Source organism: Anser anser (assembly GCF_964211835.1).
Source record: "Anser anser genome assembly, chromosome: 6".
In the NCBI taxonomy this organism is placed as follows: Eukaryota; Metazoa; Chordata; class Aves; order Anseriformes; family Anatidae; genus Anser; species Anser anser.
Window position 1 is genome coordinate 2127061 of NC_139726.1, and position 22514 is coordinate 2149574.

At 40.1% G+C, this 22514-nt stretch overlaps 1 protein-coding gene across 2 annotated transcripts in view; it reads right to left on the minus strand.

Moving 5' to 3' along the window:
* The window catches only part of RIF1 (replication timing regulatory factor 1), a 30317-nt gene extending 9381 nt beyond the window's left edge, over positions 1–20936 (minus strand). For both annotated transcript variants that reach the window (XM_083840923.1, XM_083840922.1), the window contains exons 1-26: positions 20477–20936; positions 19656–19734; positions 18970–19066; positions 16596–16726; positions 16384–16478; positions 15889–16078; positions 14885–14977; positions 14652–14790; positions 13246–13397; positions 12407–12527; positions 11385–11558; positions 11019–11129; positions 10705–10767; positions 9779–9879; positions 9331–9417; positions 8241–8314; positions 7936–8116; positions 7274–7381; positions 6890–7039; positions 5659–5758; positions 4295–4559; positions 3425–3467; positions 2927–3129; positions 2416–2515; positions 1911–2042; positions 727–869 (exon numbers count right to left, since the gene is read on the minus strand). In XM_083840923.1, the coding sequence (XP_083697049.1) occupies positions 727–869; positions 1911–2042; positions 2416–2515; positions 2927–3129; positions 3425–3467; positions 4295–4559; positions 5659–5758; positions 6890–7039; positions 7274–7381; positions 7936–8116; positions 8241–8314; positions 9331–9417; positions 9779–9879; positions 10705–10767; positions 11019–11129; positions 11385–11558; positions 12407–12527; positions 13246–13397; positions 14652–14790; positions 14885–14977; positions 15889–16078; positions 16384–16478; positions 16596–16726; positions 18970–19066; positions 19656–19734; positions 20477–20835 (3491 nt within the window). In that variant the 5' untranslated portion in view covers positions 20836–20936. The remainder of the gene's footprint in view (positions 1–726; positions 870–1910; positions 2043–2415; positions 2516–2926; positions 3130–3424; positions 3468–4294; positions 4560–5658; positions 5759–6889; positions 7040–7273; positions 7382–7935; positions 8117–8240; positions 8315–9330; positions 9418–9778; positions 9880–10704; positions 10768–11018; positions 11130–11384; positions 11559–12406; positions 12528–13245; positions 13398–14651; positions 14791–14884; positions 14978–15888; positions 16079–16383; positions 16479–16595; positions 16727–18969; positions 19067–19655; positions 19735–20476) is intronic.
* Between the last annotated feature and the right edge of the window lie 1578 nt (positions 20937–22514).

The window sequence follows — 22514 nt, forward strand, 5'->3', positions numbered from 1 at the left end:
AGAAAGCACCGAGTGTATGCAGATCGTGATTCAACTCCTTACTGGAAGGCTGCTATTTTCAGCGGCATCAAATCTTTTGCAACATGCTTATGGAGGGTGCGTGTGGGGAGGGGTACGGAATAAAGAGCTGTGGTTGGGATCCCACTGTGCGAAGAATTCACCAACACACGCTGACTGCATTAACCAACTGGGTTCCTGTAAAGCACTATTGTACACAAATTTTGCTTGCAGTCTGTTTTTGTGAACATCTGCCTGAATACAGAAGATACTCTAGTGCAATTTTCTCACACACAAAAAAAAGAAAATTGAAAAGGAATCTTTGAATTAAAGATGAGTTTTGGGAATAGCCTAATTTGACATGCTGCTTACATAAGACTTCTCTTTCAAAGTTAGAGCTTTTCCATCAGATGAGGAAAGAAAACCAGAATTTCCACAATTCAAGAAAAATGCCAGCTTCTGTTTCATATTGCAAACAAGAGTCATTAAGTAAAAATGTAAACTCTCCAGATAGACTATATTTAGTCACAGGAGGAACTACAGATCAGAAAATAATTTGACTGCTTTAAGACAGTAAGCCAGGGAACTCTGTCAGCTTTAAACATTTTAACTTGTACGGAAGAGTCGGATTTAACCACAGTGGGTAACCTGAGATAGCGGAAGTGAAGTGATGTCTTACTCAATGTAATGACATTTCATGCTAAGTTTAAAAGAAAACTAATTACAAACCTCTTTGACCTAAGCACTTCTTTTTGATGTTCTGTCAATATTCTTGGTTTTGCTTCTGGAGGAATGAACACAAAATCGACAGATTTCTCTTCTTCCAGAAGTATCTCGCTTTTAGCCTTCAAAGATGAAAACTCTAGTTTTAACTAGAGAAAGGAAAAAAGGTGGATTAGAAACAAGACAGTGGAACTGACAACGCTTTCATCACTCACAGGTACAGCGATCCTAATCAGAACAGGTTTCAGATAACCACAGTTCTTTCAGCATATTAATCAACACAAATCCTTCAGTAGGTGCTGATTTTCTTTACCAGTCTTTTTTTTTCTTCCAACACTACCACCTACGAGAGTTTCTTCAACCCCTCCTCTTCGCCCTTACGTAAACTTTTGCACTTCCTTTAGCATCTGGAAGTTCAAAGACTGTAACACACCTTTATTGAGGGTACCTCGATTTGTAAGGACTATTATTTGCTGTTGTTTACTTAATCAGTAGTTTCTTAAGAGTATGATACTGTGGCTCCCACTGAAAGAACAACTTGATATCACTCAAGGGTGACAAAAACAATTTAAGTTGCACTGCACCGCCCTGGCTGGGCAACTTAAGTACCAGCATCGCTGTACCTGCCATCTCCAACACACTCAAAGGACAGAAAAACACCAGTACCCTTCCTTGTTCTCAGGCAGATTTACCCATTTCAACAGCTCTCACCTGCAGATTTAGGAGGGAACGCAGGAGCTCTGACTGTCTGAACATGATTCCTGCCACCTCCATCTACCAGAAGCTGGTTGCTAAGCACACGGGTACACAGAACATCTCGATGGTGTAACAGAACAGACTAATAATTACTTTACAAAAACAGTCTGAAAACTTAAGTTCCAGATCCAAGAAAAGTAACAGCTACAAACTTGCCAGCCTCCTTCTTATAACAGATGTCCTGCCCTTTGCTTCCTAATACAAGTGACAGATTGGCAACCCATCAAGCAGCCTTCTACCATCCCCACCCAAAACTCAGCCATCTGTAAACTTACCAGAGAATTTGAACAGAAAAAGTCAACTAAGTGCACTGTACAGCTAAGTTTAAAAAAAATCTCAATCAATTCATTGATTTTAGTTCAGAAGTCACACCAGCATGTTTAGGTGCAGAATGTAACGGATTTGATGGTCACACCTATCTGTGAACACCTTACCTTTGCAGGTGTTATTTGCACATTACTGGGCTTGTCTTTTAGTTCATTTGTCTGAGCCAATATGGAGTCTCGTTTTCGACCCAGATTCGCTTCCATCCCACTCATCTTTGCATCCCACTGTGAATTTTCCATCTATTCAAGGAAAAATACAGCCAATATGTTATATGAAGAAACTCCACGCTCACAAATCCACCCTGAAACATTCATTTCTACAACTAAACACACTCCTTTTTTCATCTAAATTATGTAGAGGACAACTTGAAAAAAATCATTATTTTGAACAAGCTCGTAGAACCCCAAGTTTTAAATGTATAAACTGTTAAGAGCCAGCTCAGTCTCCTGATGGTATTTATCCAGCACAGTTCATCATTCCAGACATGAAGCAATTGCAAGACAGTCGCATCGAAAATCAAAATTGACCTCTGCACTCCCAGGAAGTTACCCACTAGGTGAAGCGGGTTAATTCACCCACAACGAAGGCACCCACTAGGTACAAAGAATTTACCTCCTCAGAGAACGGTGCGCTATGTTCTTCAGCTATCTCAATGCTTTCAAAGCCAGGCAGCAGGAGTGGAATTTTCTGTTTGGCTTGGCTTAACACAGACCTGCTCAACCAAAAAAAATTAGACTTACGAGGGTGGAAGTATGTAACAAGACCAGCAGACACCCCAGCTCTCACAAGAGGCAGAATATAAGTGGTGACCAGAACAATGCTAATTCATTTATACCTAACCTGAGATCTCTTCCTTGAAAGTGTTACAGTCAAATAAACCTATACACAGATTTCTAGGCTTATTCCTTAAACATTCTTCCAAGCTTTCTAGAACAAAACCATCTATATACATTGTCCTGCATAACTGAACAGCATACTAGCCATGTTTTCCTTTCCACAGCCACGTACTTCGCGAAGTCTAGCTCTTACAGTCAGGGAGAGGACCTGCTTTAAGCTGCACTGACCTTATTCATATTTTGTTCCAGTCCAAGCCACACACAATATACAAAAAAATGTTTCTTACTTTAATTCTTCAGGGTATGTCAGTGATGCAGCCTTAGCAAATGTTGCGTTCCAGAAGTGGGCACACTGCTTGCGGATCTGTTTGCTCTTATGCTGAAACATTACGCAGAGCAACGGAGAAAGCTGCTCTAGCAGTTCGCTGTCGTAAGCGCCAGTGCAGTGAGACTGCAAACACTGAATTATCTCGGCCAGGAGTTTTTCAAGCTGAGGGAAGGAAGAAATATTTACTTTTAATATTTCATTTGCTATTTAAAAGTTCTATTTTGTTTAAAAACACACAAAACCCAGATAACGTTATGGCCTGAACAAACAAGTTTAAGCATCACACCACAGAAGCCTCACTAATATCTAAGCTTACCTGTCTTAGCTACTTTTTTTAGTTTAAAACAGTTAAATCTCTGCTTTCACTACAATTTTGTTCAGAATACAGAATGAACAGCAAGAACTCTACAATGCCATGTATTTTCCCAACCCACAGCTGTTTCTCCAGAAAATTTACCTTGTTGTTAAGATTACTGTATGCTTTAGGTACATCAGCAAGCCTGCCAAAACAAACAAAAAGAGTTATGAAATGTTTTGCTCTCATGTATCCTAAGAATTAAACACACACACACACTCAAGCACTGCACACTAGTTTTATTACACAACTTAATGAAATTACATTATACAATGTAAATTACCTCACACAAGTTACCCAATGTCTAGCCACTATAAAATGAAGTGCTGTTAATAAATATTGTCACAGTATTGAAATTAAATGGCAGCTAGAAACCAAACAATTTAGTCTTGCAGAAATGTCTCTTTGGTGTGAATGTAATGGCAACACTGGAAATACTAAGCCTTCAGAAGTCCTAAAGCTTCCGTTCCATGTATAAGTACCTAAGTTTTTGGTTTTATTTCTAAAAAAAACTTACAATGGAGACTGCTATTCACATGCATGTTTTTGGAATCCCCCAGAAGGTTCTTGCATCAGCAAGAACCGAGGACCACCACGTGTGCTGACTGCTGCCATGTGCCACTAGGGCCACCTCTGGCAGCCCACCTTAGCTCAGGCACCACCACACATTCAAGTCCCAGCAGCTCAGTTTACACACAGCAATTGTAGAAGGGCAACTTGAGTGATGATCTTACAGATCACATTCTTTCTGCAGTGCTTGTGTGCACCACAAGAGTAGCACCCACCAGCTAGGCTGAAAATACAGCAAAGTAACTGGTGCCCTTAGAGCTGAGACTCCACAGAAGCTGAACATTCTTAGAGTCCTAGGGTCAGTGCTTTGAAAAACCCTGGGTTATGTTTAAACACACGAAGTGATGTAGACTACACAAAGTTTCATTAATATGCAGCAACACAATGAATCCAAATACTCACTTTGTTTTTTCATAAAACACTGCCAGTGGTTTTGAAAAAATTGCGAACATCGTCCCAATCACCGAAGGCAAGGAAACGTGGCTGATGATGTTGTGAAGAATAGCAATAATTGAAGGACCAACAGAGACCAATGCTTCTGAACAGATTTCGTTGGAACTGAATGCATGGAAAGAGTTTATTAACATCACCAGGAGTTTAAACAGAGAAGAAAGCTTTCCAAGGGGCTCCCTTTTCTTCTTAGACCAATCCGTAGGTGTCTGTGGAGCTAACGTTAAAAAGAAAAAAAAGAAATATTTTTCCCTATGTAACTAACATGCATTACAAAGTGCATGGAACAGTACTATATTGACATACTAATAGTTTAAAACCAGACCTAAAAGACAACATACATTTTTTAATACACAACTTTATCGTACCACTACAGATAGAGATCCTATTCCTCCTATTTTATTTGTGGTTGGTCACACAAATCACTGTTTTTAGCATCTTTAATGCCTACTTGGCAGAGACAGCAACCAAGCTAGAAATATTGGCTGACAGGTGTAAATTCTAGAACAGGTGAGGGGAGGGAAGGGGAAGTATCAAGTTTCATTCAAAAATATAGTTTCCATCATGTTTTTTCTCATTAGCATTTCCCATTAAAGCACTCATTCTTTCAGCAGTCCAACACAATGGCTCGCTACCTCTACAACAAATTCAGCTGGGACAGAGAAGTTATAAAAACACTGAGCTTTACACTGAATTATTTTGGAAATCAGTTCTTCAGTTCTAAATAGGAGCAGGGAACAAAGACTATTTTGCATACAAAGATCTTTTGTATTCTATCAAATATATACTATTACAATGCAAAGCAGCTTCACAAGCAGCAGCCTTTTAACTGTTATACTAACAGCTTAACATCAATTTCAGACTGGTATTTATTACATATTTAGACTACAGAGAGTGATCAAGCATTACTGCTTCAGATTATGTTTGAACAAAGCAGAAGCAGATTTCATCTATAAATTATAGCTGAAACATCAAATGCAACTCCAGACAGAGCTGTGTCCTACAATGAGCTGAGATCAAACGTAGCCTTCATGGTTACATGAATTTCAAGCTTTCTCTGTCAAGCTAACGTAGTAACTACTCTGCTGCTCAAAAATCAGAATAGCTCTAGTACTTAAATATGCATACTGGATGATGTTTTGAGTTCCTTTTTAAGACTGTTTGTCAATCCCTCCAATGCTTCGCTAATATGCGTAACATACATAGACTATTGATAGCCTACAGTCATCACTTCTGCATCTGCAGTAACTCCTATTTTCAAGCAAACCTGAGAGAGAGAGAGACAGAAAACCCCAACACTCAAGATATTTTCTTACATCTGTTTTTTGGCTGATATTTAATACCATATGGTGCAAAGTTGATGCAGTCAACCATAACTGATATAATATGGGTGAGACCATCCATCATTGAAGACACCTGAGAAAAAAAAAACAGAAGTCATCAGCAAAGCCCAGAAGAACTGCAATGACAGAAAAACTGTGTTTGCCATTCAGCACTGCAGTGCAGAAGAGCTTTTACATTTAAAAGCGGGTATAAAGCTTTTGTGCATTGTCAGGTAAGACTAAGGTAAGTTTACAAGCAAGCTGAAGATTCAGTCTTCCCACTCTCAACAAATGACGCACGAACATATTTATAAACTAAGGAAGCGAAGCAGTAACAGACAGCTGTGAGAAGGTGTTAGATTTAAGAACGTACAGCAAAACGTTAGCATTCAGGGTACAAGGTACTAACCACCTGGCACAACACATTACCACATCTCAGTGTGTGCTTAATTCAGTAACTATACTCAATCTGATTTTCAGAAAAGCCACTGTAGGCATAAGCGCAAGATTTTAACAGAATTATATTAAGGGAGCACAATGAGTTGTTACTACACATTACACAATGAGTTGTTACTACACATTAAGAGATCCATGTCAAGCATTGTTTCAATCCATCATAAACTCTTCTAAATAATAAACGCATTGCTTTTAAAAGGGCCAAAAACCGGTTTGTATCAATACAACTTCCATACTGAAGCTCTAAGTACAGGTTTGTTTTTGAAAATTGAAGTTTATCAGAATACAGCCACATCAAAAAGTTACAATGACGTAACCCTCCAAATCAAGTTATGCCCTCTAAATTCTACACTGCTATTCTATCCTCCTTCCTAATCACAACGCTTCTTTTGTGGTACTTGTTAATTCAACCTGAAGTTCCTTCATGTAGAAAAAAATTTCAACTGGCCAAACTGTGTTTACCATGATGTTGATGACGTTCACCCAAACAATATTATTTAAATATTCAGAAGACAAACCCAAAGACTGCTTAACTTATTTTAATATTCGAGCATTATATTAATTTCACTCATTTCTTTCAATCCATTTCTAGTTCAATTCCAACTCCCATTAATACAAAGAATTTTGTTATAGCTCTAAGTCTTACCCCAAACACTTTAAATTACAGAAAACACTACATTAAAGTCTACAATAGGTTCTTGCACACATATCTAACTGAAAATGTCTGCTAAAGTATTTATATAGTCCAATGTCACAGGTTTATACTCACTACTGGAGTTTCACCTTCTAGCCCAGATATTATTTTGGCACAAAGTTCTTCACAGCACAGGTTTTCTTCTGCTGTTGCAACTAAAGCAGCACAGCGAGCAAATGCTCTATACAGGTCTGACCAAGTACGCAGCAAGGACTTCATAGTTGGCTTTAACAACACAAAGAAAAAGTTTATGGGTATCAGTGTCTGTGCACAGAGATAAAAAATTAAATTTTCTTCTGTCAAAGCCTACACAAACTCAAGAATTCTAACCTCGGAGCAGTAGTCTTAATATGTATTTGTATTGGTGAAAGAAATGCTACTCTGAGATCATTAGGTAGTACTTCATAGTTTTTATAAAACCCACGTTGTTTCTAACCAGCATTAGGTACCAGCTGTTACCTGTGGAAATTCCTGAACAGGGAAGATAAGGGCTACTGGTAGCAACAGTGCACTATAAACAGCATTGAAGTTGTGTTCCAGTGCATCACCCTGATTTACTTCGTTAGTCTGCAACGATAAAAAGCAATTTACTGCTTAAGCAAACCCTAGGTTCGAATGCATTTAGAACAACCTTATTTATCATCTGTTTTGTACATAAAAATTGCACTAGCTCAATTGCCAACGGTGCTTTGAAATTAGTTATTCCTCCACTCTATAAGAGTTCACATTGATCCTACTATTTAAACAGATAAAAAGCTTCGTTTAATTCCAAAATAACCCCTTAATTTCAAAGATTAAAAAAAAAGTGCTTTTTCTAAGCTTATTTCAGTTGCAGTGATGCTAATACCCAGAATATCTAAAGCAAACTATTTTTAAGGTTTTTACATCTCATGACTGCAAGATTAGTCAATGGACTTCCAGTAAGCCATCTGCAGAACCTGTTGAATATTACAGTGTCATTGCAAATGTTCATACTAACACCGCACACATTGCAGTCTCATAAATACCATCAAGGCTTATATAATTTTACCATCAAGACATGCAGTTTCTAAAAATACATTAAGATAGAAGATCAGCACAGAATGTGTGTTATCTGGTAAAGAGAACAAAAGTAACTATACCCGATTAATCCATTCGGTTAGCGGGTTAACAACAATACTCCACATTCTCCAAAGATGTTCCTTGTTTTCCACCAGCTTTGCATTCTTATTAATAATGCATAACACAGATTCACTGAAAGCCAGTGGAGATGTAGGCCCAGATAAAACGTAACCCACGAGAGTTTCTAGGATTACAAAGAACCTAGGGAAGAAAAATTCAATAGGTAAGAGACATTTCAGCTGAAGTTCGGAAAACTTCTATAAAGACTTAAACTACAGGGAACTTACTAATTAAAACAAAATAAAACCCAAGAAACAACACATACCTCTCATCTGTTACACACCATTCCAATAGGTTATCATGGAAAGGCAGCTGAATTAAGAACAAAGCTGGCGTTCCCTTGCAAGAGAAATTTCAGATGTCAACACAATATATACACTAAACAAATAAAATAGTCGCCTCACTTAAACGTGCATGTATCTTCAATTTTTAACCGTAAACTTCTGGCTTTCAAGTTGCCAGAAATTGTCAATTCTAACATTTCAAAGTAAAAAGAGGCAAAAGCTAGAGGAATTCTGCTAGGTGCTGGTACTTTCCAGCAATTATACTACAGTTGAAGCAAAAAACCACCATCACATGAGTTTTATAGTACTTAATCACTATTTCCTTGACACCATATATAACACCGTAAGGTGGGTGTGCATAATGCAAACATTATATATTATGATGCCTGAAACATGATAGAGCATGATGTGATTTATGCGATTGGCTTTCTTCAGTTTCACGGTACAACATCTTTTGGACAACCTCTGTTAAAAATCTACCATTTCAACCTTGCTAGTGTTAAAGCATTCAGAAAAATGCATGTAATACCTGCCAATTAAAGCTCCAATCACCCTAATAAAGTTTGACTACATTAGGTAAGTCAGGAAAAAAAGCTCCAAATCCAAACTCAGGAAAAGAGTTGAGATAAACTTATAGAGTTGAGCTCTTACGCTTTGGTAGACAAAACTTTACACTATGCACTTGAGGCATTCACATAACCTTGTTACACTTAAATCTTCTCATAACAACAACAAAAAAAAAAATCTAACGTCAGTCTTTTCTCAAAGGTGGTGGTAGTTTTTTTGGTTGTTTTTCAGATTGCTGTCACCTACTTGTCCCTTCCAACGCAGTACACAGAACTCTGTACAGCTACGGCTCACTAGGACCAAAGTAGAACAGAGTAGTTTTCAATACTACCACCACCACTTTTTTTTGTAGCAGACAATAGCTTCAAACATTAAAAAACCGTTAAAAACCTTCAAATATCAGTCTGGATCTCATGACTTATGAAGCGCTCTGCACATATGTGCTTACATGACATCCTAATGCCTTTAAGCATGAAGAAAGTTCTGGAAGGAAGTCAGACTTACATTTAAAAGATCCATATCAGCAACCTGATAAGCTGGTGATCCTAATACTTTGGGAGGTAATTCCTTAACAGTAATATCAACGAGAGACTAAAGAGGGGAAAAGAAGAAAATAGTAGTTTTTTCTTTTTCTTGAGGAGAGCAATATTTTAACACAAAAACATAAATGCAAGCAAAACTGTAGCAACTAGCTTCCCTTTGAAACAGAAGGTTCTGAGAATCATACACCCAATACGGTCAACGCTGTTTTCCAGATTTATTAGCACTTAAGAAACCCTTAAGCAACATTACGGCATATCATTAGAATTGCACAGTTCATACCAAACGCTGGTTCTCAAGAGACTGTCTGGTCAATTAGGTGCAAAAGACTGCCACCAAACAGAATTTACACAATCACATAGAAACTAGGTTTAAAAAACAAACACCCTACAAACAAACCCACAGAACTTACCAGTATTTTCTGCACCGGAAGAGAATTTGATCTAACAATGTTTTTTAAGGCCTGAAGTAACATAGTCAGTACTTCTGACCCCTGTTTTTCTTTCTTATTACCTAGAATAAAGTATATTTACAGTTACAGCAGAACAAGTTAATGCACAGCGACCATTACGTAAATATTAAATACAAGGTACTGTAAGATCATAAGACATTCTGTGTATTTATAAACATTACCAAATACTTTATCAAATTGGATACCAAGTACCTCTGAAGAACATTGAAACTGAAAAGCTTAAATAGAAAAACTAAATTTTCTAAGTAAAATAGAAACACCTTCCTGTTAACATTCAGCTCTGGCATATTAAAAAAAAGGCTGTGAAATTTTGCAGGCATCCAAGTAACACACGTCATTTCTATTATGCTTTTCAATTAGATCATTCAATATAAAGAGCTTATTTAGACTTTTTTGTTTGTTTTAATAAGAATGCACTTACATCAGGCTATCTGTAGAGACAATGTTACAACAAATTTGACTTGGGGAAAAAAGGTAGCTATAGTCACATAAATTGATACTACTTTGAGTAATACATCAAATAATATTTCAGAGTTTTTCTTAATATCATAGACTTGGCATGGGATTGTTTTTAGAAATGGAAAGAATTTTTTCAGCAGTAATATCAGTTCAAGTGCTTCTGAGTCTTATTGCTAAAAGACACACAGCTGCAGTCATACACTACTGGTGTCTTCCCTGACAAGCCTGAATGGATTGAATCAGTACCATTTTGTATTTTTAGCACACAGATTAAAGAGATTAGTTCCAAAAAAACTGTTGATGATGCCTAAAAACAGGTTTTACAACCAATGAAGCAAATATTTCTTAAAGTCTACTAAAAAAAAGCCACAATCACTGACTGGTCAGCTATGACAAGAAAAGTTTACCTGATTCAATAGCTGTTTTTACATATCCACTTATGTCCTTCCATATAATATTCAGCGTAGAATCTACAAGATAAAAATATTTCCATTCACTTTGCAATAAAAACATTAAACAAACAATATTTAAATACAAACTGTGTTAAACAAACACTGACATAAGCAGAAACTGGCATAAGCTTTTGGACCAAGTCAGGTAAATTGTATTTAAGTAATGCAGACAGAGAAGTATTACAGAAAGCGGCTATTTCTTCCCCCCTTATGTTTTCCTCCCCCAAATTATTTTTCAGAAAAAGTGAATTTTCCCACTAAATTCTTACCAGGAACTTCTTTTCCAATTGCAATAAATCCATCCTGAACTGCATTTATAAGTGTGGTGGCATGCTTACAAAAAAAAGATGAGCTGCTGATCAGTGGGTGCTGGAGAGGCTCTAGGAGAAGAACAAAGCCTGTTTTGTAAGTTGGCTATTTTGCAGTCTGTTTTTAAATTAAGTCTTAAAAAGCAAGCAGAAACGTATATACTTACAGTATTACACATAATTAAAAACAACTTCCAGTATTAAAGATGACCACTAGCAGTTTTAAATATTTAAAGCATTTCATGCTACTGGACCCCTTTAAATCCAACAAAATCTGGTTGATTTCAGACTACGTAATAGTACTTTGAAAAAAGGTAACTCATATACCTAAACTAAGTACAAGTTTGTTTTGCTTTGCAAAATCCAAAACTTCTGGTCCCATCAAGAAGTGAAGCAGCATCTCAATTCCCAGAAGCTGAATAGAAGGAATCACCACCACTCCTGCAGTACTAGAATTCAAGTTCATTCTCGGTGTGGCCGGACTTGCAAATGGATAAGAACCTGAGTGGTGGGAGAAAAAAAGAAAAAGTTACCTCATATTTCACCTGTAGTGAGAAGAAAAATCCAACAAACCAGAACCCCCATAGCGAATGTGCGAAAAGCAAGTCATATAATAGTGGTGGCTAAAAGGAACCTCTTATGAGTCAGACATTACGTACTCGACAGGGTTTAACATCACAGTTTTAACTGTGTATTTTGAAAGCGTGTGTGTTCCAAGGACTTCAAAGTCTCAGATGCCAAACTTTATTTTGGCAACAAAAGGTGCCATGGAAGTTGTGGCAATAGAACAAGTTACGTGCTACACTATAAACGCATCGAGGACACTTGCACAATGAACCTGAGGCTTCTAACTACAACAGTCTAGAATTGTATGGGAACATTAGGCTTTCCATGCAGAGCAGAGGCAGTTCCGTATCTCAGCACTTGGATCTAACACTCAAGTTAATGTGATTTCACATGTACTTACAGTATTATGAGCAGTGTTATGATCACTGCTGTATTATTCAGACAGAACCTAAAAATGCGACAGAACTGAGACTAGTATACACAGAGCATATAACACAAAAAAGCCCTTAAGTTTCAAGTCAAAGCTCCATTGCAAAAGTGAACACAAACCTGGACATTAAAGGTGGGCCCTCAGCACAACTTGATTATCCTGATTTTGTAAGCTTGAGATACTGACTACAGTCTCAGCTTAACCAATGTGAATCACCACCTAAGTTTTCTGCATGTTCATCTGAGAAGTTACTGTTTTCAATAGTATGACAAGTAAACCATAAACGTGTTACACAAAACACCTTAGCTCCTGCATCTAAAACACAGGTGGAAACAGGCTTCCATTTTAATACCTGATTTCTGTGTAGGGTTTGCCAAACCTAGATTTTGGTTGGTTGGTACACGTGAGGGAGTTCCTGGCAATGCAGCAGAAGAATCTAGACTCAGAGTACTCTGGATTAACGGTACACAAACCTGCAAAAATACCAGATCTAAATAAAAATGACACAAACAAGCCATAAGCCACAAAGAATCATGTATTTCAAATATCACAGACTGTACTGCTATTCACAGCATCAATTTTTCAGAGCTTCTTGGGTCCTCACAGTATTTCTAAGACACTGTATAAAACATATTGATGAACAATTATGAAATAGCTATATAAGATGAGTTTTTGTTTTATAAGTGATACAACTGTACTCCATTTAAAAAGTTTGATTTTTTTTTCTTTATATCCATCCTGAAATTTCATTTAACAAAATTCAGAAGCCAAATAGAAACATTTTGTTCATTTCAAATACAATGTGAGTAGTAATGGAACACCTGAAACATTTGTCTCCATGATATTGAAGAACATCGTGAAAGGAGAAAACAATCCTTATATAACCTGCTCATGTTTATTATTGCTGTGTGCTGAGTGGAAATTTTCACTATGACACTCACATTACAGGCAGATATACTCTCAAGTCTTTTGGAACTTGAAAAATATTGCACACACAGTCCTAAATGTTCCTCCTATATAACGTACACATAAACAAAAAGCACGTTTGATTCCTAAAGACAGTTTTATACTAATAATAAACAAGAGAAGGGCAAAGTAGGTACATAAAAGCTATGGTAACAGAGTGGATGTAGCTTTGCACACTGAACATCAGCTACATGATTATACTACAACTATTTTCAGTTGTATTACCTGTTCAAAGTTTGCAGGCAGCTGCGGCCCCAGCCTCATGAGCAAATACCACCAGACCTCCAGTTTCGTCAGTGCTAAAGCCTCTGTTCTCACGTGGATTGAGCTCAGGGGCTGCATTAACAATTTCAGCCTTTTAGCACTGCACAATATATCTTGAAGAAAAAGAAGAAAGTATTTTTAATCAACGCAAATAAATAATTTGATTCCAAAATAAAAAGTAAACTTTTTAAACCATTAGTTTTCTTCTTACTGTGTTTTACCTTAAAAAACAGTAATGCTTTGCAGAACTACAATACCACACTAATCTTTCAGACTATTCGGACTGCTTGAAATGGTGTCTGGAATGACCCTGGGAATAGAAGGCACTTCTTTCCAATACCAGAAAGGAAGTGAAATTTACTGCATACCAACATAAACATACGGAAATCCACTCTTGCTTGCTATGTTCAAGAGTAACATCTCCCACAGCAAAATAAAGCCCAAACATTTAACGTACCTGCATATTAACAACAAAATGAGAACGAATGACCTTAAATATGGCACACCGAGGCCACAAATGATCATTTGCCACTGAAGAAGAAATAGCATAGCATGTTTGGACAGAAGTTTGCTCACGCCTAAGTGCTTAAAGGGAAAAAACTTTTAGCCAGCTCAGCAACAGCAGAACCTGTCCACCAGCAATTTACAAGAAACTGCTGACAGACTGCTTTTGCAGCATGCAGTCCTTGTTAGCCATGACAAAGCATGCAGCACAAACACTAGCAATGCCAGCGATTTTATCTAGGAAAAGAATCTTGGTTAACTGATCTATGGAAAACAATGATTAGAAGTGACCAGATGGCAAACAAATCAGAATTACAACTTAACTGAAATTCAGCTAAACTCAGAAGTGTTCACATTTAGCTTCCTCTTCAGGACAGACTGTGAGCACAATCAAGGTAAATATTTTGGGTGTTGTGATATACACTAGACTTGTTTAGGTCTCTTTTGTACCCTTTAAACAGATTTTTTAAATACATTTCACATCTTCAGAATCTTGATGCATGGCTCTCCCTAGTTAATCCATACAGTACAAAATACTATCTACAGAACAAAGTTCTTTTTCCCCATTTGATTGCTGACTGTTTGGCTCAAGAGAAGTGTTACAAAAAAGGCTTCTAATTTTATCCATTTCTCCTAGTAGCAAAACTAAGATAGAACTACTGGTCAAGTTACATCACTTTCCCGTATGTATATACACACAGTAAATATTACTATGTATACACCACATATATACTGTGTATATACAATGGTACATACCATAGTTTTCACCACCTTAAGAAAGAGGGAAACAATATATACTCTTCCAGTTATAAAAAGTGTCAATACTCAAAACAATTCAGGTTAACTTTTTTTTTTAAATCTACCTGGATTTAAAGCAAAATTATCTATTAGACTCTTCCATGCAATGAAGGCTATTTTCTTTACTACCGGTGAGCCACTACGAAATCCAAGTTCCTCCAGCTGCAGCAATGAATTGATGAAACTGCCACTACGATGCAGAGTCTGAAAATAAAGAAATTCAAAGTTACAATAATTAAGCAGTCAAAAATTTAGTTATTAATCTTTAGGTAAGTAAAATGACTGTTCTTCTGCTTACCTTTCCAAGTAATTTGACAAACAGCGGCCATAATTTTAAGACGTATGTCTCATTTTTTGTAGAAAACAGTTTTTGAAGTTCTGAAATTAATTTCTGCGGGTGGAAAGAAGAATAATTTATACAAGGAATACATTCAAGTTATTGTAAAAACTATGTAATCAAATCAATGATAACTGGAAAGACACAAGCAGTCTGGAAATAACTTATTTCTAGATCAGAAAGATAAAATTTTATACCATGCAGCACTCCCTGGTGAGTCAGTCAAACACTGCTACCATCTGATTACCTTCTTTGCTGAAATGAATAGCTGGTATCAATTATTCTTGCTGATAGTGTCGAACAACAAAATCGATTTCCTTCACTACCTGTAGCCTCCCTAACTCTCAAGTCACACTGACGTTATTAGTGGCAAATTTCCACTTCAGCCAAAGGATTTACTTCTTTTGGTTGTTTGTGGTGTCTTGTTTGCTTTTAAATTTATTTATTTTTGCAATGAGAGTGGTTAAGCACTGGAACAAGCTGCCCAGGAAGGTTGTAGGATTTCCTTCCTTTAATATATTCACAACTCAAATCGTCAAGGCCTTGAGCAACCCAGCTTAGCTCTGAAGCTAGCCCCATTTTCCGTAGGAGGTTAAGCTAGAAGATGCCATACCAAGTTCTGCAACAGATCCTAGTTCTCTCACCAAATTCTCTTTAAGAAACAATAAAAGTATAACGATACTATGAGTTAATGCTGTAAAGACAGGTTTCTAAAGATCATTTAAACAGAAGCTTTCCTCATCAATAATGCTTACCAGAAATGTTAAGATTTTTTTTTTTAAACAGTGGTGCTATGTTTAACCTTGCTGTTGTATTAATTTCTGTCAAAACTGCTGTCATCATGAAGTTGCTCTCAATACACAGTGGCAGCAAAAAGCTACTATTTAGACTATAAAAAAACAAAACGAAAACCCTGATCACTACTCCTGCTGTATCTAGAAAAAAAAAAGCACATTTCTACTTACTGTGGTCATTAGGTGTTCAGTGACAGCTGCCACCTCCTGCTGTTTCTGCAGCAGCAGGGGCATGCCTATCTCCAGTGCAGTGGCACCTCGCAGCTGCACTTTATGAGCTGAATGGACGACCAGAGGAATGATCAGCTTTGCCCACCTCACAGCCTCTTCTCCCATCTGGGTTGGGGTTTGCTCCATTAAGCTGAATTGAAAAAACAAATACAAGCATTGATCGTCTCTAACAGGCAGCATACTGCTCACACGCTCAGACAGTCTTAGATATCATCGGTAAGTGCTCTGATTCAACTTAGGATTTAGAGGAAGCCATTCTGAACAATTTTAGAACATCCTATTTCGATGGCTGACTTAACTGCAATGCTGACGGGTTATTTCAACTTCCCCAAAAGCAGAACAAACTGACGTTTACAGTTGCCCTTTCTATGCCATCAGTATTTTTTATAGGCATACGAGCTAAACTGAGAGCCAATAAAAAAACAGTGCACGTACCGTATAACAACATTCAGTGCTTCATATTCAACAACCATAGACTGGACTTCTCCTTTAGTAAGTATTGTTTCCAGTGTAGAAATAATATTGGACACCTGAGGGAACACAAGAACATCAGAGTGAATGTTGTCCTTAAATACAAATATTTTTTCCTGAGCAGCTGGAAACGTGAGATTTCGTTTCCCAGGCTACAAAAAAGTTAAGAAACTTACCTCCTTTTTAACAATTTCAGAAGGAAACGTCTGCTTAGAAATCACCCAAAGTGCTCGAGTGCGAGTGTTTTTGTCTGAAGTTTTCAAAGCAATGCTGTTTAGCGTTGAAAGCAAGTCGTGTACTTCAGTTGCTGAAAGCAGAATGCATAGGAGTCAAATTCTGAGTATTCCACTCAGTTTCTTAGCAAGCCTTAAGTCATTTTGCTCATTTAACATTACATTTAACTAGACTGATTGTGATTTAATGTCTTAACTGTTACTTTTTGGTAATTTTTGGAAGTTTCTCATGAAATTTGGCAAAAAAAATCAAAATATATTCATGCACGTAGATACTATTAACCTAGCATATACATGGTATCATGAGAAGCCAGAAAATCATTGTATCGGGTTTATGTAGCAAGAGTTTGGTAGCAGGAGGCTGCAGGGGTGGCCTCTGTGAGCACAGCCCAGCAGCTGCCCCACGTTAGATAAGGCCCGGCTCCAGCCGGCTCCAAAAAGGACCTGCCACTGGCCAGAGCTGAGACAATCAGCAGCACTGGTTGGTCAACTGGGAGAGCATGTTTAAGAACTGGAAAAAAGACTGCTGTGCAAGAGCAGCTGGAAGAGAGGAGTGAGAAACAGAGACCAAGGTCAGTGAAGGGGGGGGAGGAAGCGCTCCAAGCACACAGCAGCAGTTCCCCTGCGGCCTGGGGAGAGGCCCCTGGTGGAGCAGGCTGTCCCCTGCAGCCCATGGGTCCCACATGGAGCAGATCTCCACGCTGCAGCCCCCCCGTGGAGGAGCCCCCGGTGGAGCAGGTGGATGTGGCCTGGAGGAGGCTGCGGCCCATGGAGAGCCCCCGCAGGAGCAGGCCCCGGGCCGGAGCTGCAGCCCGTGGAGAGGAGCCCACGCAGGAGCAGGGGTCTGGGGGGAGCTGCCGCCCGTGGGGGACCCGTGCTGGAGCATTTTGCTCCTGGGGGACGGACCCAGCGGTAAATAAATTGGACCCGGGCAATAAATTACATGGATCTCCCTACACTGAGTCTGTTTTGCCCGTGATGGTAATTGGTGAGTGATCTTCCTGTCCTTATCTCAACCCTTGAGCCCTTTCCATCGTATTTTCACCCCCTTTTCCCTTGAGGAGGGGAAGTAAGAGAGAAGTTGTGGTTGATCTCAGCTCCCCAGACAGGTAAAAAACCACCACAACCGTAAAGCTAGAAGATAATTTTACCTAAAAAGGGCTAGGGCTAAAGATTGAATATTCAATTATTTATAACTGCTTGGATTTCAACTTAATTTAGTAGTACTTTACAAAGTCAGTTTTCCTGGTATACTGACATATATAAATTCATGTTAAGGTCTATGAAAAAAACCTGGAACTTTTACAGCTAGAACTGAGCTGTCCCACCTTCCTAACTCTCCACCTATTCTCAGGACCTGACCTTACCTAGCAAGTTTGACTGCAGTTTATTAACTGGTTAAAAAAAAAAAAGCTATAGGGGAAAGGAAAGGGACTACACAGACACTGCTACAGATGCTTCATTTCCTCAAGAAATCAGATTATAGTTTAAGTAATAGAAAGGCATGAAACACTGGAAAATATAAATAGAAAAACTGAGAAAAAGCATCGTGTAAGAATGCTCTCTGACCAGCTACATGTGACAAGTTTAGCCTTCACCTTCCACCACTACGCAACCTGTCCACACGCACACAGACAGCTGGCATCGAGCTGCTTCTGACCACACCATTGTGACTAGATATGCCTGACCCCTGGAACCTGTCAAGGTACCTCCTGAGGACCAGCCAACTTGAACATCAGCTCTCCTGGATTAACAAAACCCAATGGTTTTACCTTGAGGCACAGCCTCATGTTTTCAGCACTGAAACCTGCTGTTACAGGGTTTTAGCATCTTCCAGGAACGTAGGCCATAAGATTTTGGAGTGCTTTAAATGTTGTGCTATTAAACATTTCAAAATAACCTATTTTCATGTACCAAACAGGAATTACCAGGTGAACACTGAAAAACACTGAAAAGCACTACCAGGCAGGCCTACGCTCTACAGAGAAAAAAAATGTTCTTCATTATTTTTCCACTTGGGAGGTTTTTGATTGCAAATTCCAGAAAACAATTACAGAACCTGACTGCTACCAAAGCATGCAATCAAACAGGTAGTAGGCCAGTATTAATGTAATTGCATGATTTTTTTTATTTTTTATTTTTTTGCACAAGATGGAATTAGTGATCTGATCACACCGATCTAGAGATAAAACTATTATATCACTTGGGAACAGTAACATTTTCCAAAATTGCTGTATATACTAACAAGGAAATAAAAGAAGGACTATGGTATAGAGATATACATTACCAACAAGCACACTGAAGTTGGTTCGCTTACCTGATAACTCAGACGTGATCTTCGAATTAAAAACGCAGAATCCTAAGGCCTGTAATGCTGCGTTACTTAGCTCTGAATTTGCGCTAGAGATATGTGCCTGAAAGAAAGTTAAATGCATGTAAAATAATCAGCTTACAAAACAGACGTAAAGTATTAACTGTCTTAATACCAATGCCTGCTGAAGAGACCTGTCAAAAATGAATGCTTGATGAAAAATACACCCATGTAGGAAAGCCTTCCTGTTTATACACACTCCAGATCATTAAAACAATTTGAAGTTCTGAAGACATTTTTGTTCTCTGTAATTTAGACATCTTTACTGAAGAATGTGCTAGACATCAGAAGTTCTTTACTTCCTTGCTTTTCCCTGCACTAACACTTGACTCTGTTCTAAAACGTGCGAAAAAACAGACAGTCTTTACAGTAATCTTTCAAAAAATTGACATTTAATATATACACGTGGTATCTCTCCTGGAAGATTTGATTTGACTGCATAACACCTGCCTGAGGTCATCCCAGTCCCTAAGGTTTTTTTTTTCCCCTGTAGTAATTTCTAATAACATTGAAGAAACGTTTCACGAACACACCCTTAATGCTATGTTACTAGCTTGAATTCTTAATTACATGAACGCATGTTCAAGTCTTAGTCCGGCCTTGAACGTATCTTTGATCTGGAAAAGACATACCTTAAACACTTTGCAAAGTTGAGGAAAGAGTCTTCTGACATCAGCAGTGAATTCTTTGCCTTCCTCACCAGTCAAGCGACTTTACAGAGCAGAAGGGAAAACAAGCAACATTCGCCCGTTAAACTTGTTATCATCTACATAGCTTTAAATCTCCTATAACGCACACTTTATTAGTGAGTTTAAAGACAGTGGTTAGGTGTCCTGGTTTCAGCTAGGACGGAGTTAAACCAGGACATCAGGGAACTACTTCATTCCTTAGGAAGTTAAAACAGAAGATGGTGAAGCACAGAAGAGGCAGTCAGCACGTTGCTTGACATACCAATAAAATAGTGCGTTATGAAGTACGTGCGTGCTGGTGTACTGGAAAAAGCGAAGTGACTAACAACATATTTTGTGCTTATGGGATGTGAAAACATTATGGTTTTTAATCTTAATTTTTTAAGCAAACATGGAATGGTTAACATGAAACTTCACGCCACTACTGGAAGTTGGACGAGCAGAAGCACGTGAGCTGAAAGCAGGTTCCTCGAGCGCCGTTCCAGATGCAGGCTCTGAGTTTGGGGGAGTTCTGGTTTGACACTTGGCAGCAGTGCCTGCACGTACCACGGGCCAGCTGTGCAGAGGAGCCGCACCTGCCCTACGAACCATTCAGGACCGGTCTCCCCCAGCTCAGAGCAGACTCAGGAAGCGTGCTCGCCCAGCAGACAACGCGATAACGGCCGGCACGGCCTCTAGGCGCGGAGATCGCTTCAGATCAGCGCCGCGCGAAGCCCGACCGAGCGCCGAGCAGCCCGCTGCCCTCCCCCCGTCCCCGCGCCCACCTGACGATGGCGAGGTGCGCGTCCGTCAGCTCCCCCGGCGGGGCTGCCGGGTCCTCCAGCGTCTCCAGCAGGGGCCGCAGGCCGGCGGCGGCGCTCATGGTGCGGCGGGCCGGGGGCCGGGCCTCCTGCGGCGCGGCGAGCGGCGGCGGCCCCGAGCCCCCTGCCCCGAGCCCCCCGCCCGCGGCCGCGCCGCTGCCTCCCGGCCTAAGATGGCGGCGTGCGCGGGACGGGCGGCGCGCGGGCCCGGGCGGCGGCGGCTGGGCCAATGGGGAGCGCGGGGAGCCGGGGCTGGGGGCCGAGGCGGAGAGCATCGAGCGGCGCCACGCGATTTCTCCGCGCGCGGCCGAGCGCCGAGCCATCGCTCGCTTCCCGCGCCCGCCGGGGGCCCGCTGCGGATTGGCGGAGGGGGCGGCGGGGGCGGGGCGAGGGGCTGTCCGTCACCTGAGGCGGCGAGGCGCTCCGCCTCGGCCGCGGCGTGCTCGGCCGCGTCCTGGTAACGCTGCGGCTCCTCCGGCCGCGGTCACGCTCCGAGGCGCTCGTTTGTGGCTGGAAATAAAAACACGAGCGGCTCACAGCCCTGCTCGCAGCGCCAGCCCCACAGAAAGCGCCCTGCATAAACCTGAAACGCGAGGGGTGCCCCGCAGCCCACCCGGTTCAGCCCTACAGGCACCCCCCCCCCCCCCCCCCGCCGTTTCCCCGTAGCAATGTCTGACGCTGAGGAGCCCTTTCCCCACCAAGCCCCTAACGCCGTGTGGCCACCTTGCATTCCCAGCTCCGTCTCGCCCCGCAGCGTCCCGGCGGCCCTCCTCACGCCGGCTTCCGGTCACCGGCCCCCGGGGGTCCTCGGGAGGAGGGCGTGAGGGGGCTGAGGGCGGCCGGCAGGCGGCGGGGTCGTAAAATGCCGCTCCTCCGAGCCGCCCGCCCCCTCTCACCTCACACTGGGTGCTGGGGTCAACCATGTGCCCTGTGCCCTTCTCTTAGGCTGGGAGTTAGAACCGTATTCCCAGGGAAATTAGCGCAATACACACTCAAAAATGAAAAAAAATAAAAAAGAGCCGTGACCCGAGCCTCCCCTCTCAAGAACTCGAGGTGTCCCTAAGGCAGGGCTGGGGCACGGCCCTCCGCACCAAACCGAGACATGTTGCAGCTTACTGACTGCTTTAACTTAAAAAAAAAAAAGGCCTTCCCAGTCTGAAAAGTTCTCACGGAATCAAAATACATCATTGGAAACTCAGGACGAGGTTAAAACAGAGGTAGCTTTAATGCTGCTTCAGACTGAGGAACTTAAACTGAAGTTGAGAACGTACAGAAAATGATTTGTGTTTATCAATTCAAAACAGTACAGTCTTAAAACCCGTGTAAACATACAGCATCTCAACAGCATCTTCAGAATGGATTTGCTGGTTGTCCGTAATTTCTTTCGGTGCTTCATCTCTCCAGTTTTATCATCAAGTCTTTCATTTGATTCTTTATGAAGTGAAATCAGACAAGTGGAAAGACATGAACATCTCTTCTCCTCATGAGGAGACGCTGACAAAATTTCTAGAGTACTTTCTGATTCATCTCACAACAAAATTACACTGATAATGTCGTGGATCCTGTGCTTTCCATGCTGCTTCACAACCTTCTGACTTCAGACAGTAACATGGGTGGCTGCTAGGCCATCCACAGGATGAATTTATGCATCTTCAGAATAAGTGAATTCCAAAGGCCTTTTGAACTCAGGGAAATTAGTTAATTAAAAAAAAAATAGTGTAGAGAACAGGAAGAAATAAAGCCACAATCTAAAAAATAAATATGTGGAAACCAAGGAAATAAGGAGAGAACAGCAAATTAGGTTTAAAAATATTTGAAACGTTGGTCACAACAAGTTTGTTCAAACTGTGCAAGAAATAAGGAAAAGGAACAGTTTATATACAAAAATAGCTTTAAAGTCTTTGGTAACAGTGATTTCTTCAGTTTTTTACAGGTCTAGAAATCTAAAAATAGTCTTCCAGCATTCATGTAAATACATTTTATAATTTATTTCCTAGTATAC